The 15,568-nt window shown below is 33.8% G+C and overlaps 1 protein-coding gene, 1 long non-coding RNA gene and 1 pseudogene across 2 annotated transcripts; 1 reads left to right on the top strand and 2 right to left on the bottom strand.

Annotated features, from left to right (window-relative positions):
• Positions 1–197: 197 nt before the first annotated feature.
• LOC132172957 (uncharacterized) lies at positions 198–884 on the bottom strand. Its single transcript, XM_059584525.1, has one exon. It carries the CDS (start codon positions 882–884, stop codon positions 198–200), a length of 687 nt encoding a protein of 228 aa, XP_059440508.1.
• Positions 885–3,848: 2,964 nt separating this feature from the next.
• Positions 3,849–6,578, top strand: LOC132170241 (glutamate receptor 3.6-like; annotated as a pseudogene).
• Positions 6,579–8,737: 2,159 nt separating this feature from the next.
• LOC132172966 (uncharacterized) lies at positions 8,738–11,817 on the bottom strand. Its single transcript, XR_009439216.1, has 4 exons — positions 11,683–11,817; positions 10,703–10,759; positions 9,051–9,110; positions 8,738–8,961 (listed from the first exon to the last, which is right to left on the bottom strand). It is a non-coding gene; the product is annotated as an uncharacterized LOC132172966 (long non-coding RNA).
• Between the last annotated feature and the right edge of the window lie 3,751 nt (positions 11,818–15,568).

Raw genomic sequence — 15,568 nt, 5'->3', positions numbered from 1 at the left:
TTTTTTTTTTTTTTTCTAAGCAAAGAGGGGAAGGGGGAAAGGACTACAAAGGCGGGTCTCTCCCGCTCCTAATTCGAAATGAGGAGAGAAAAGGTGAACAAGCGGGAATGCTTCCAAACACATTGTGGGAAGCGGCCCATTTAGCAACCGAGTGTGCTCTTGAGTTAGCACATCTTGAAGCTTTCGACGCGGTCCAACTAAGAAAAAAGCAACAAATGCAAGTGAATATCAGCAATCATGGGGGCACAAAGCCAATCTGAAAAGAGATGATCTTTGTTGATGGCAAGGATGCAAAGCTGAGAATCCCCTTCAAGGAGAATAGAGGAACAACCAAAATCAGCAGCAAAACTAACTGCCAAAAGAGCAGCATTGGCTTCCCCAACAGTGGCATCCAGATGGGGTAACTTCTTAGTACAGACAGCCACGATAAGACCTGTGTGATCATTAAGGACCACAGCTGCAACACTAAACAAGGGGCGAATGGCAACATCAAAATTAGCTTTCAAGAAGCCAAGGGGAGGAGGAGACCAAGCTTCAGGGACAAAAGCTGAGTCAAGCCATGCTTTAAGATGAGCTTTAACCATGGAGCTAATGGACTTCAAACAAGAAACTGGATCCGGAACAGAGCCATTGTGAATAAGCTTGTTTCTAGCTAACCAACTGCAGTCCATAGTAACTAAAGCAGAAATCTGAAACTCCCAAACTTGATCCGAAGGGATGCCAAGATGAGAGCTAGGATTAATGATAGCTTTAGACCATTCAGCAATAGGCAAATTGGAGAAAACTGAGACGTTGATGGGCCAAGCAGTGTTTCTCCAAATGGCCCTAGCAAAAGGGCAATCAAGAAACAGGTGCTGCAAATCTTCAGGAGGATCATTACACATAGGACAAGCAAAAGATTCAGGATCAATGAAAGAAGAGAACCTGAAAATGTTTGTTCTGGTGGGGAGGATATTCCAAGAAATCCTCCAAAGGAGATGCTTGAGCCTATGTTGGATTTTAAGATTCCAAATCCCTTTCCATTCGTTTTGTTACGAATTGAACATTCGTTTTGTTTTATTGTTCTTTTTAATTTCTTTCAATATCAATTGTATTAATATTCTTATGACCTTGAATATTCATTGAGCAGTCCTTACGAATATCCAACAAAAATTGAAATCCCAAGGGTAACTGTACTATCAAGAAAATATATTTCCAAATACCGAAAATTTCAATGATGTTAATCTAGATATCATAAATGGTGACAATTAACGATTGAAATGAGACGGAGTATAAATACATAATTTGAGTAACCTAGATGCGTTATTGGGGAGTCAATAATGCAGTCTTAATGCATTACGTACCCAGGCGGGGCAGGAGTGGAGCATATTGAAAAAGACTAAACAAAGAAAGTAAAAATATAAAGAAGCCCAATTAAGTGGTTATAATTTCAGATAGTGATAGCTAGTAGTATTTATTTGGCCAAGGATCTCTCCATTTTAGATGAAATGTGTACTATCTATCCATCAAGCCTTATGTCGTTCATGGCCTTATGCATACTACTTTCAACTCCATCTAGCTAGCACTTTGTGCATCTGATGCAACCTTGTCGATATCATGTTTGTATTACTTTCTCTATCACCAGACCTGCTATGTCACAACAAATTGAATTATTCTACTTCATTATATGAACCCAATTTTGATGGTAAGTGGGGGCTGCTACTAGCCACAAACACCTCATCTTCACACTTCAATCACCCGTGTCCCCGGATGTTGACGACTCCACCTGATTGCCATTAACATTAACACACGACAACATTAACATTCAACTTCCCATTTGTAGAGAAGTAGTTTTTTTTAGGGGTAATTGTTTCTTGCGACATGTTAATATATGCTTGAAAGAGCAAAGTCTTTTCAGTTTCATTCATTTCCTTCATGGCTTTATGTATATATACATATACACATAAAAAATACGCACACACGTATTTGTATGTGCATGTCTGTTTAAGAGTCCTAACCTTGAAAGATCCACAAGGTTCCATTTCCCTCTCGAGTATCAGCCAGCTTATGTACTTCATACATGCTGCCCAACTCCCCTAGCCTGTCCATATACTACATATCTTCTTCCATATATAGCCTTTGATTTTTCTTTTTAATCTTTTTTTAATTTATATTTTAGGTTGCACGTTGTAAATGTAACGGTGATCATTATGTTGTGCCTCCACAAGTGTAATAACATTGATGAGAAAAATCCACGTGAGCCTTTTGCAACTTCAACAACACGCTAAAGGGCCCACGTGACCCTATTGTTTGGTATTCGTTATAATTCAAAATTAAAACTACCATTTAATATTTTCACCTAATGATGTCACACTTGCATTTAATACATCTTCATCTCCTTCTCTAATGTTTACTTTTTTCTTTCATAGATCTTCAATTCATATTCAAACTTAACCGCTCCTGCCTCTTGGCCTCTTCTCTCTTTAGATTCTTGTGACAGCTAGCCGCAGAGAAAATCTGAGGGAGGTCCTGAAATCAATTCAGTTCGATCCACTATTCCATCTGAGCGATCGAGAAGACCAACCCCGGAGGTTTCATTGGCACTGGTACGGATACGGGTGCAACGCCATTGTGATGTAGCCAAAAACTAACATAATATGTCTTGTCTTATTTTCATGGTTTATGACTGATAGGTTGTTTGGTGTCTTGGACCAGGGGTGCAAAGGCGGTTAGTAGATTTCACTAACCGCAACCACTAACCGCCTAGCGGTTAACCGTCGGTTAGCGGTTAGCGAAATAGATAACCGCCCGCTAACCGCTTTTTTAAAATTGAGCTTTTTTTTTTGGGCTTTTTGGGTTTTCTTTAGGGCTTTTTGAGCTTTTTTTTACTCTCATTTTTTTTCTTGTATTTTTAATATCTTCTAAATCCTAAATTCCTAAAGTATCTAATAATGCCTTAATTAAATTGTATACATGTAATTATAAGTAATATATTGTTTAATTCAATCGAATCAATTGTGATTATCATTGTACATGAATCATATGATTAACTTGTAGACTTATGACTTATGAGTTATGTCATATTATATATGTATTATTTATTATTATATAATTATATGATTTAATGATCAAGTCATCATGTGATATAATCATATCAATTATAGTGATAATATATAAATTACTAAAATTATAATGATAATACATTAATACTTAAATTGTGTTTATAAGTAACACATTGGTTATTGTTTAATCCAATGTCAATTACTTAATTTGATATTATACGAATCATATCATCATTGTACATTAATAATACGATTTACTTGAAGCCTTGAATAAAGTATTTGAATTGTCATTGAATCATATGATTAAATATTGATATTATACATTTATATTATTCATATACATATGTAAACTTATATAGACTTATAACATATATAAGCTTATAAGTTTATAACATACATTGGAAATAAGTCTCTAGATATTTAATTGTTGTATTAGTATGAATTGGTATACTTATGAGTTATGTCATATTATATATGTATAATTTGTTATTATATAATCAAATGATTTAATGATCAATCTCATGTGATATAATTATATAAATTATAGTGATAATATATTAATACTCAAATTGTGATTTAATGATAAAGTGATTATGTTATATGTATAAATATTTTTATAATTATAATTATAAAAATATATTATATAAAAAGGCGGTTAGCGGTTAGCGGTTAGCGGTTACGGTTAGTAGACCCAATAACCGCTAACTGCTAACCGCTAGGCGGTTATAGCAGTTAGGCGGTTAGGCGGTTGGCGGTTATAGCAGTTAACCGCCCGCCTTTGCACCCCTAGTTGATGTGGCACAAAAGATGGGGATGATGAAAAGTGGATACGTGTGGATAGCTACTGATTGGCTCTCTACTATACTTGACACAGAAACTTCCCTCTCTCCAGCAGCAACAGATAGCATTCAAGGTGTTCTTACATTGCGTATGTACACTTTGGATTCAGAACTCAAGAGGAAATTTGTTTCGAGATGGAGCAACTTGATAGGCGGGCTTTTCGGACTAAATACTTTATGGTTTGTATGCCAACGACACTGTTTGGCTTCTCGCTCAAGCACTTGACTCATTTTTAAACCAGGGGAGAAATATTTCATTTTCAAATGATCCAGGATTAACTGAGTTTCGTGGAGGGAACTTGCATTTTGATAATTTGAGCATCTTTGATGGGGGTAACATGTTGCTTAGTGGCATAATATTTTAGAGATAAAAATAAGTGGTGTAAGTGGCCCAATCAAGTTCACTTCTGATGGGGACCTCATTCGCAATGCATATGAAGTCATCAATGTCATTGGCACTGCTGGGATAAGGAGAATCGGTTATTGGTCCAATTCTTCTGGCTTGTCAACTGTGCCTCCAGAAGAGTTCAACGGACAAATAAATCGTTCCCTTTCAAATCAACAACTATATGGTGTAATCTGGCCAGGACAAACAACTGAAAAGTCTCGCGGGTGGGCATTCTCAAGTAACGAAAAGCAATTGCGGGTTGGAGTCCCAGTCCGAATTAGTTTTCATGAATTTGCTACCCTAGTATATGGCTCTGATGTCTTTCATGGTTATTGCATTGATGTATTTAATGCTGCAGTGGCATTATTACCATATGCACTCCCGTATAAGTTCATTCCATTTGGAGATGGACATAGAGTTCCCATATACAATGATCTTTTGCAGAAGATCACAACGAACGTAAGTTAATGTGATTTTGGGCATGTTTTCATTTTTTGGTTGAAAAAAATGTTCTGATGCAAGATAAAAGTGAAAACAGTTTTTGTCTTGTGTTTGACGTTGTTTTGATAATGCGTTTTACCAACTTAAGTATTTAATTAATATATTTTATATTCCTAATTCACCGGATTTCCACTTCCATATAGGAATTTGATGCTGTGGTTGGTGACATTACAATTACCACCAACCGGACAAAGATGGTAGATTTTACACAACCATATATCGAGTCCGGTCTCGTCGTAGTGGCCCCAATTCGAAAGCTCAACTCTAGTGCTTGGGCGTTTTTGAGACCATTTAACCCAATGATGTGGTTTGTCACATGTTTATTTTTTCTTGCTATGGGAGTAGTTATTTGGATTTTAGAGCTCAGGACAAATAATGATTTTCAAGGTATTCCTAGAAAATAGTTTGCCACCATCGTTTGGTGAGCCCTTAACAAATATTATGCTTTCTTAGGATATTTTAAGTTAAAATATTAATTAAATGATTAAATTTATCATTTTAAATCCGTTTAATTTTTGGGGATAAATTGTGATTTAACTAACATCTTAACTACCTTCTCTTCGTGGAGAGCTAAGAAAGTTAACTTTATGTTGTGTAGATTCTTAAATCTTGATCTCAATCGTGGCCTAATTGCCAATTTCGTGCTTTACTTTGCAGGTTTAGCTTTTCAACTTTGTTTACTGCTCACAGTAAGTACTAGTAAATGCACTAGCTTAATCAGTGTTCATTAGCTATTCCTCACATGCAGGCACAAAAGGTCTTATATGCAGCTCCTTACTTTCCTGTTTTATGTAGGAGAAAAGATTGACAGTGCTCTTGGTCGCTTTGTGCTTCTAATATGGCTTTTTGTAGTTCTAATACTCAATTCGAGTTATACTGCAAGTTTGACCTCAATCCTCACGGTCGAAAAGTTTTCTTACTTTGTCAAAGGGATTGAAAGTTTAATAATAAGTGATGATCCCATTGGTTACCAAAGTGGTTCATTTACTGAAAATTATTTAATCGAGGAGCTCAACATAGATAAGTCCAGACTTGTTCATCTTGACTCGGCAGAAGAATTTGAGAAAGCCTTGATCAATGGCCCCAACAAGGGTGGTGTTGCTGCGGTGGTTGACAAGCGAGCATATATGGAGCTCTTCCTCTCCAGCAGATGTGAATTTGGTATAGTAGGTCAAGAGTTCACTAAAATGGGATGGGGTTTTGTAAGTATCATATTTATACCAAACATGTCATACTGTCGAATCAATTGGATCTCAATTTTTACTTGTTTTTCAAAACTTGAACATAGCGTTTTGTGTTTGAAATGAGAAAAATAAACTTTTGTCCTACATTTTTTGATTGATTAGGCTTTTCCACGAGTCACCCCTAACAATTGACATGTCGACTGCAATCTTAAAGCTGTCAGAGAGTGGGGAATTACAGAAGATTCATGACAAGTGGCTTTCAAGACAAGCTTACAGCTCAGAAGGTGCAAAGGAAGACGTAGACCGCCTTTCGCTTAAAAGTTTATGGGGGCTCTTTTTACTATGTGGATCAGCTTGCTTTATTGCTTTGCTTTGTTATCTTATTAAGATGGTTTACCAGTACATGATGCATTCTGGCCAGAGCTCACAATCATTTGTCTCATTTGTTAAAGAAAAGGAAAACAAAGTTGTGGAAGAGGCAGACAAAAGCAGACCAAATAGAAAGCGAAGGAAGAGGATATCAAGTGGAAGAAGATTCGATGAAGATGAATCTGTAAATGTTTCAAATGTTGGTATGTGTTTATGTTGGCGATGAAGCATATATAGTTAGTTCGGGCAGCTTAAGATGTGATGGACCTCGCAACTTTCCTATAGTATTGAAATTGGGACAACCTAGTACCAAATAATTATTATCCGTTAGTTACTTCACGGAGCTAGCTTTAGTTAAGTAATATATTTCCATGTTGGGTTATTAACTTTTCTGTTAAATATTGGGCTTGGTGCAATTGTAACGGTGATTATGTTTGGGCCTCAACAAGTGTAATAATGGGCCTACAAGTATATGAACATTTATAATAGCCGTTATCTTCTATATGTTAAATACATGAGTAATTCTATTCACTACAAGAAATTTGCTCGGGTCGCCGCTAATGAGCAAAATGTGGCCGCTATTGAGTTGCCGGTGTTAATCCACCACTGATGCTCAATAGCAACGACATTTGGGGTCACCGCTAATGACATTTTTTTGTTGCCACGAAAAAGGTTGAAATGAGCCGTATATCGCCGCTGATGATGGTCAATAGCAGCGACAAAAATGTTGCCGCTATTGATGTTTCTAAATAGCGGCGACAAAGAAGTCGCCGCTATTGACTATCAATAGCGGCGACATTCTAGGTCGCTGCTATTGATGGACAGTAGCAACAACCAAAAAGTCGCCGCTATTGAGATGTCGCCGCTAATGATAATAATAATTTAAAAAAAAAAAAAAAACCCTGCTTATAGATGTTATATAACAGTTATGAGAATTACATCAAGCCTATTTATAGCCAAATCGCTAGAGATAGCTAAAGTTAATTGGTGCAAGCATTGCATATATATGAAAGGACAAGTGGATTCAAGGATTCACTTATTATCATGGAACAAAAAGTGAAAAAGGGAAACAATAACACAAAATAATGACATGTTAGGGACGTCCGGAAAATAAGGTTATAATCAAAAGTAAACTCATGCCAAGTCAATCAAACTAAGCCACCCAATCCAAGGCTTGCCTTTGAATTGTGAACCCTAAGAGCAACAAACCTTACATATATTGAAGGATGTGAGTCCTCACCTATGAGCACAAACTATGTCCAAAAAAAAAAAAAGGACTTCATCTCATCAAGCGAAGGCATAACACTATCTTTTATTCAAATGCTTCTAGTATTTGTTATTTACATGCTTGCAAATTCTTATAAAAAGAAGAGCAACTCACATAACAGTGGAACATCTCTACAACCTTTACAGAAGTTGAGAGAAATCTTTGGCCGAGAAAGAAAGACAAAAGGGAATCTAATATACATGTAAAAAAAACAAGTAAAAAGCTCATAAAAGACAAACACCCCATACCAGTATTCATCACAAAGCTAGCTAACAAACAACACACAATCGCTTCAAAGAAACTCCACAGAAACTACCTACACTACCACCAACTAACGCCACAAGACCAAAATATTAAAATTAAATGAAAAGGTTGCAATACAACAATTTCATTACATATCATTATAAAGACGTCTTTCAACTTTTTTAATCTTTTTTCTTTTCCTTTCTTTTCACTCCAATACTTTTAGTCTTATACTATGAACAAAAAACATACTTGAAGCAACTGTGGGCCAAAAGCAAATAAATTACAATAATATCCCCTGTAGGATTACGCTGTGCTAATTACAATTAACATTAGTGCTCATGACATAAATCAGAATCATTCTGATTTTTCTGTGCGTATGTTTGTTCAACCCAATAGAGCACAAATAGGCAACATTTGTTTATACATATATTGTTGAAAATTATGACCAAGAACTAGAAAAAATAATGGAGTTAGTCAATGTTTGTTGATTCCAACAACCACCCACGAAAAATTTTGTTGCATGAACACTAACTAGTGAAATAATCACTGCAAGTTTAAATCAGATAAATCCGGAGAAATTCACAAAAACTGAAATATCATTTTGTAAAAAACAAATGTTGAAAATAAAATTCACCAGAAAACAGACAAATTTTTTTAAAAAAGGCCATCCAAATGAGACCTTCTTGGGGTGTCAAACTAGTTGTTAGATCTAACTACAAGCTGGGTCTAGCTCACTGATCTGAAACAAACAATCACATGAACAAACTAAAACAAAAATAAAAATAAAAAGCAATTAACTAAGACTAAAATCAATTTTTTTTTCCTGAAACAAATAACTTAAGACAAAAAAGAGATCCTTAGCCTTAATTACCACAATCAAACACAAACACAATCTTATATGATTAATGAGGTTACAAACGCAAACCAACAAACAAATATAATCAAAAACCAAACACTCCAATTCACATTCTTCTCATCCTTATAACTCCATGCAAGCCTCCCGCTCACTACATTTCACAGTACTTCCACCAACGAGTGACAATAGGTTTGAAATAACTTACAATCAATTGAGTCCTTTAGTGCAATAATTTCTTGCCTATCTTTCTCTCCTGCCATTCTACATACACTAAAAAAAGAAAATAGTGTTATATACTTGTATTAAATGGAATTAACTTCCACCAACAAGTGAATGACAATGGGATTGAAATATCTTACCCATTGTAATTTGAGTCCTTTAGCGCCACAACTCCTTGCACATCTTCCACTCATGCCATCCTGTATACACTTAAAAAGGAAATATTGTTATATAATATTACTCTCTTGCATTGTTTATTCAACTTGATAAACATGTCAAGAGAGGTTCACTAACTCAAAGTTCTTAAACAAAAAAACTATTTGAAGTTCTTACCTTCTAACACAAACCAAATTTGTTATAATCTTTGTAATATTAAAACTTCTTCAACAAAGTACAACTAAAGCACCCTCCAAGTTCTTAAACATTCAAACTATTTAAAGATCCTACCCTCTAATACAAACCAAATTTGTGACAAATCTTAATAATATTAAAACAAAGTCTTAAACAAAATACAACAAAAGCTCTTTCAAACGTTGCTTCCGCTTGCTTGAGATCCATAGAGTCAATAATTGATTAATGTGAAGCTGCCTCTTACAGATGGCAATGAATGGCCTTAGTGGACTATGGGCATTGGACTTTAATCCCAGGAGTGGCAATTACAAGGTTGATGATGTACGTCACCAAATGTACATCACCAACTCTTTAAGGCAAACAAATGACATACCTTTGACCCCATGTCCCAGTTAATCACTAAAAACTCAGAAAATATCATAAAATCAGGCCCCACCCAAAGTAGAAACAAAAGAATTCTTTAAATGCAGAATAAAATTCTGTTTACTTTTATTTTATTTTTTGGTTGATTGATTAAAATAATGCTTAGTGGAATATTTAAGATATTTATTAGAATGCTGTTATTGAACACGCTTTTGGGATATAGGCTATACCATCATATTAGAGTATTAAAATATTAAATGATAAAATATCTTGTTAATCATCTAAATATCATTAGAAACCTTTTGGATATATATTGGGTAGAGCGATGTTGTAATAATGCTTTAAAAGAGCATTGCCTGTTAATGTTTTATGGAGGTATTTTTTTTATTTTTGGTTTGAAAAAGTGTTTTGTATTTGAGTTATTCGTAAATGTTTCCGGTTTGAGAAGAGAAAACAAAAACGTTCAAAAGATTGCAAACAAATGAACTTCCTTAGCAATGTTCTCCATCAAATACGGCACCTCTCATCAAGTAACAAAGCAAGGGCTCTTTGCAGAATTGAAACAGGCTATAGAGGAATTAGATATATGCACATCAGAAACCAGTTGGCTATTCTATCATCATATGGGTATATAGACAACCCATGGCCATATGGCCTGAATGGATCAGAGATATGACTAATTAAACTCAATATAATCATGCACAAAGCCAAAACCTTAGTCGCTAGGCTTTAATTCAATTAATTTCTCAATACCATTTCCGTAATGCTTTCAACTAATAACAGAAAAGAAAATCCTCAAAACCAAAAAAAAAAAAAAAAAAAAAGGGTAATAATAATAGGAAGGGAATCTGAAAGGCAAAAATTAGTAGTAATGGCTACAAAGGGCAATGCCTGAAAATACAAATCCATAAGCCTCTAGAAATAAATCAGCTAGCATGCCACACAATATAACAGATTTGATGCATCTTTATCATCCAACTAGACCTAATTGAAAACTTGAAAAAATGGGCATAAAACCAAAGTTTGAAACTTTGAGCTACCAAATCTCACACTCACAGCAATGCATAGTAAGTCAAACCTTTTCTAGCTTGAAGAAGGTTCCTGCCAGAAGATGCACGAGATCCAAAGATGCTATCTGCAATTATATACACAAAGAATTTTTTTTTTTTTTTTTTTTTTTAAAAAAAAAAAAAAAAAAGGAAAAGGAAAGAGATATATAAAGAACCACATATTCACAGAAAGACACAGATTAGGGAAAACTAATAAAGAAATAAATAAAAAGACAGAGATCAGAAATTTAAACAAACCACAGCAAATTTCCTGTTGATACACCATTACAATCAGATAATTTGCAATTAAAGTACTCCGATATATGCATTTTGATCTTTTTCATAATTTTCATCTCCTCCTTCAATGACTTAATGAACCAAAATGAAACTTCCTTTCAATGCGAGCGATATATGCATTTTGATCATAATGCATAATATGAGCTTAAGACAGTACTCCGATATATGCATTTTGATCTTAAAATGCATAAAACAAGCCTCCTTTCATGTTAAATGTTCCCATTTAACATGAAAACAGCCTCCTCAACATGTTTCTGTTCTCTCCTCCAACCTTCATTGTTTCAAAAAACAAGATCATAATCATATTCCCTGAATACAAAACTAACTGAAGTACCTATTAATTGTCGTTTGCGGGTTTCTCTCTACATTCTACAAATCAAATTTCATGAGAAGACATAAACAAGCACAAAATTAAAAGTAAAAGCTCAAACTTGGCCAACTAAAATACACCTTCAAATTCATTATTTGCAATAATAAGGGAAATCCATTTCAATTAATCTCATTTGAACCAAAACCAAAGTAGTTTCACATAAAAAGGTATAAATGTAATTCAAAAGTAACTGCCACGAATTTGATGACTTAATGAACCAAAATGAAACTTCTTTTCAACAACAAAGAAGCAAGAAGAAGCATTTTCTTTAAAAAACCAAAGTAGTCTCACATGAAAAGGTATAAATGTAATATTAACGAGAAACCAAATAAGGGTTCATACCGGAGAGAGGTACGCCGAAGAGATAGCTACCGGAGAGAGTTGAGTGCGCCGGAGAGAGAAACGTGCGCCGCGCCGGAGTGAGTGAGAGAGAGAGAGAGAGAGAGAGTGAGAGTGAGAGTGAGAGAGTGATGAGCGGGGTGGGACTTTGGGGTTACGAGTTAGGGATTTGGGTCAAACAAAATGGTCTGAAATTTACAGAAAACATAAAAAATGGACTGAAAAATTGAAAATTTCAGAAAATTCGCGCCAATTTCAGAGATGGCGCTAATTTTATCTTGGCAATCAGTTGCGACCCCATATGTCGCTGCTATTTGGGGTATTTTTTTTTAAAAAAAATTATAGACTTACAATTTTTTAATTTTTATTTATTTATTTCGTTTTTTTCAATTTTTCTCTGGTCATATGTTATTATTATTATACTATTAACTAAAAATTTCCGTTTAATAAATTTTTATGATAAAGATCATTAAGTTGATACTTATCTTATAATTAATTATAAAATAATATAAAATCCATAGATAATATAAGATCAATATAACTAAGGCACTAAGATAATATAAAAAGCTTACAGTTCAATTGAATGTTCCATTGAACCTTCAATTGTATCTAGTTTGATCTATCAATTGATCATATCACGATCAATCGAACTAATTCACTAGGATCGATCGGATGTTTGTTTTTTTAATTTTTCTCTTGTAATATGTTTTTATTATTATAATATTAACTAAAAATTTCCGTTTAATAAATTTTTATGATAAAGATCATTAAGTTGATATTTATCTTATAATTAATTATAAAATAATACAAAATCCAAAGATAATACAAGATCAATATAACTAAGGCACTAAGATAATATAAAAAGCTTACAGTTCAATTGAATATTCGATTGAACCATCAATTGTATCCAGTTTGATCTATCAATTGATCATATCACGATCAATTGAACTAATTCACTAGGATCGATCAGATATTTGATCGAACATTTAATCATATCACGATCAATCGAACTAATTCATTCGGATCGATCGGATGTTTAATCGATCATTTGATCCTATCACGATCAATCGAACTAATTCATTAGGATCGATCAGATGTTTGATCGAACATTTAAACATATCACGATCTATCGAACGAATTCATTTAGATCGATTGGATGTTTGATCGAACATTTGATCCTATCACAATCAATCAAACTAATTTATTAGGATCAATCGGATGTTCGATTAATCATTTGTTCTTATCAAGATCAATCGAACTAATTCACCAGGATCGATTGGATGTTCGATCGAACATTTGATCCTATCACGATCAATCAAACTAATTCATTAGGATCGATGTTTGATCGATTATTTAATTGTATCACGATCAATTGAACTAATTCACCTGGATCGATCGGATGTTTGATCGATCATTTGATCCTATCACGATCAATCGAATTAATACACCATGATCGGTAGGTTGTTCGATCAAACATTTAAATAAGAATAAGAAATAAAAAAACTTAAATAATAATTAATAGGAGAATTTGTTTTCTTTAAAAGAAAAAAATTAATTTTGATTTTTTCTATAAAATAAGAATAGAGAATTTTCACCAATAATTAATATAAAAGAAATAATGACATATTATCGGAGGTGAATTTTTGGTAAATAATTTTTTCTATTATATATGTATGGTAAAATAGCATTGCCCCAATATTTATTATTTTTTAAATTTTAAATTTTAAATTTTTTATTTTTTATTTTTACAGGGGTAAATAGTGGCGACAATAATGTCGCCGCTATTTGTAAGTCATCAGCGGCGACTACTGTTGGTCGCCGCTGTTGACCCTCATTAGCGGCGACTCATGGTCACCACTAATGAATTTTTAATTATATTAATCGTGTCAATAGCGGCGACCCATAAGTCGCCGCTGTTGACACTCATTAGCGGCGACAATTGGGTCGCCGCTAATGAGTTTTAAATTATTTTAATTGTGTCAATAGTGGCGACCCATAAGTCGCCGCTGTTGAGTGTCATTTGCGGCGACAATGGGGTCGCCGCTAATGAGTTTTAAATTATTTTAATCGTGTCAATAGCGGCGACCCATAAGTCGCCGCTAATGACACTCATTAGCGGCGACAATGAGGTCGCTGCTAATGAGTTTTTAATTATTTTAATCGTGTTAATAGCGGCGACCCATAAGTTGCTGCTGTTGACCATCATTAGCGGCGACCATGAGGTCACCGCTAATGAGTTTTAATTTTTTTTAAATAAATTTTTTCTTATGTCAATAGCGGCGACTACACAGTCGCCGCTAATAAGTACTAAATCAGCGGCGACTCCCATGAGTCACCGCTGTTGACCCTCATCAGCAGCGACTTTGTGGTCGACGCTGTCTGGGGTATTATTAGCGGCGACAGGAGTCGCCGCTATTAACAATCAATAGCGGCGACCCATATTTGTCGCCGCTAATGATAGTTAATAGCGACGACTTTTAGTCGCCGCTATTGTTGTTGCTGCTAAATGATATTTTTTTTGCTTTAAACATCCACTATTAGCGGCGACTCAAAAGTCACCGCTATTGAGGGGTCATTAGCGGCGACTTTTTTTGAGTCGCTGCTATTGGTTTGGTCGCTAAAGACCATAATGCTTGTAGTGATTCGTCACTTTCATTTCTCTCTTATCCCCCAAAGTTTATGTGGTACTTAGGGTTTTTCAACCAAAAAACTAATATTCATGATAGACCACACCACATAGACTTTGAGAGATAGGAGATGGATCGATGGGTGATGTATAGCATTACAATCAATACATTATTTATAAATGTAAATGTAGTTAAAAACTTATAAAATAAAATAAAAAGAAAAGAAAGGGAAAAGTCTACATACCTCAACAAATTCTGCATATTTGACAATGTCCCCAAATACTTGAAATTATCCTTACTAAAATAAAAACAAAAAATACTAAAACTTATAGAAGAAAAAAAAATCGAAGGAGTGGCCAAATTAAAAAATAAAAAATAAAAAATAAAATCCCTTTTATAAGAAAAAAATTAAAAATTAAAAAAAAAAAATTGAAAATTTTCGTTTTTATTTTTAATTTAATTAAATAAAAATTCCTTTTTTTTAAAAAAAAAAAAAAATCGTTTTTAAAAACAAATTTAAAAAAAATAGTTTTTTTTTTTAATAAAAATTTCCGTTTAAAAAAAATAATAAAATTTTCGTTTAAAAAAAAATTAAAAAATCGTATTTTAAAAATAAAAAATAAATTCTTTTTCTTTAACTAAAATTTTCGTTTTTAAAAATAAATAAATAATTAATTAATTATTTTTATTTTTTTTCGAATTTATAAAGGTATTTTTGTCTTATTGAGAAATATATTGGGGTATTTATATATTTTTGCTAGCTTTGGGGGGTACATTGACAATATTTTGGTAGTTTGGAAGGACATTGTCACAATTAAAAGTTTTGGGAGTAAATTGTTAATTGAGTGGTAGTTTGAGGGGGGGTATGTGAACTTTACCCATAAATGTTGTGGTAATATAATAATGTATAAAGTTTCCTTCAATCAACGTTAATAAAATGTGTTGTGCCATTAGGCCTTGAAATTAAGGTGCTACAGATGAATGGAACATTCGTTTTGTTTTATTGTTCTTTTAAATGGGCCGATTCTAATCGTATTGATATTCTTGTGACCTTGAATATTCATTGAGCAGTCCTACGAATATCCTAGAAAAATTGAAATAATCCCAAGGGTAACTGTACTATGAAGAAAATATATTTTCAAATACTGAAAATTTGGATGAGGTTAATTTAGATATCATAAATGGTGAGAATTAAGGAGAATACCTAATTTGAGTGGCCTAGATGCATTATTGGGGAGTCAATGATGCAGTCTTATAAGTGC

The sequence above is a fragment of the Corylus avellana genome, chromosome ca2 (genome assembly GCF_901000735.1).
Source record: "Corylus avellana chromosome ca2, CavTom2PMs-1.0".
NCBI lineage: Eukaryota > Viridiplantae > Streptophyta > Magnoliopsida > Fagales > Betulaceae > Corylus > Corylus avellana.
This window is presented reverse-complemented; position numbering and strand designations above follow the sequence as displayed.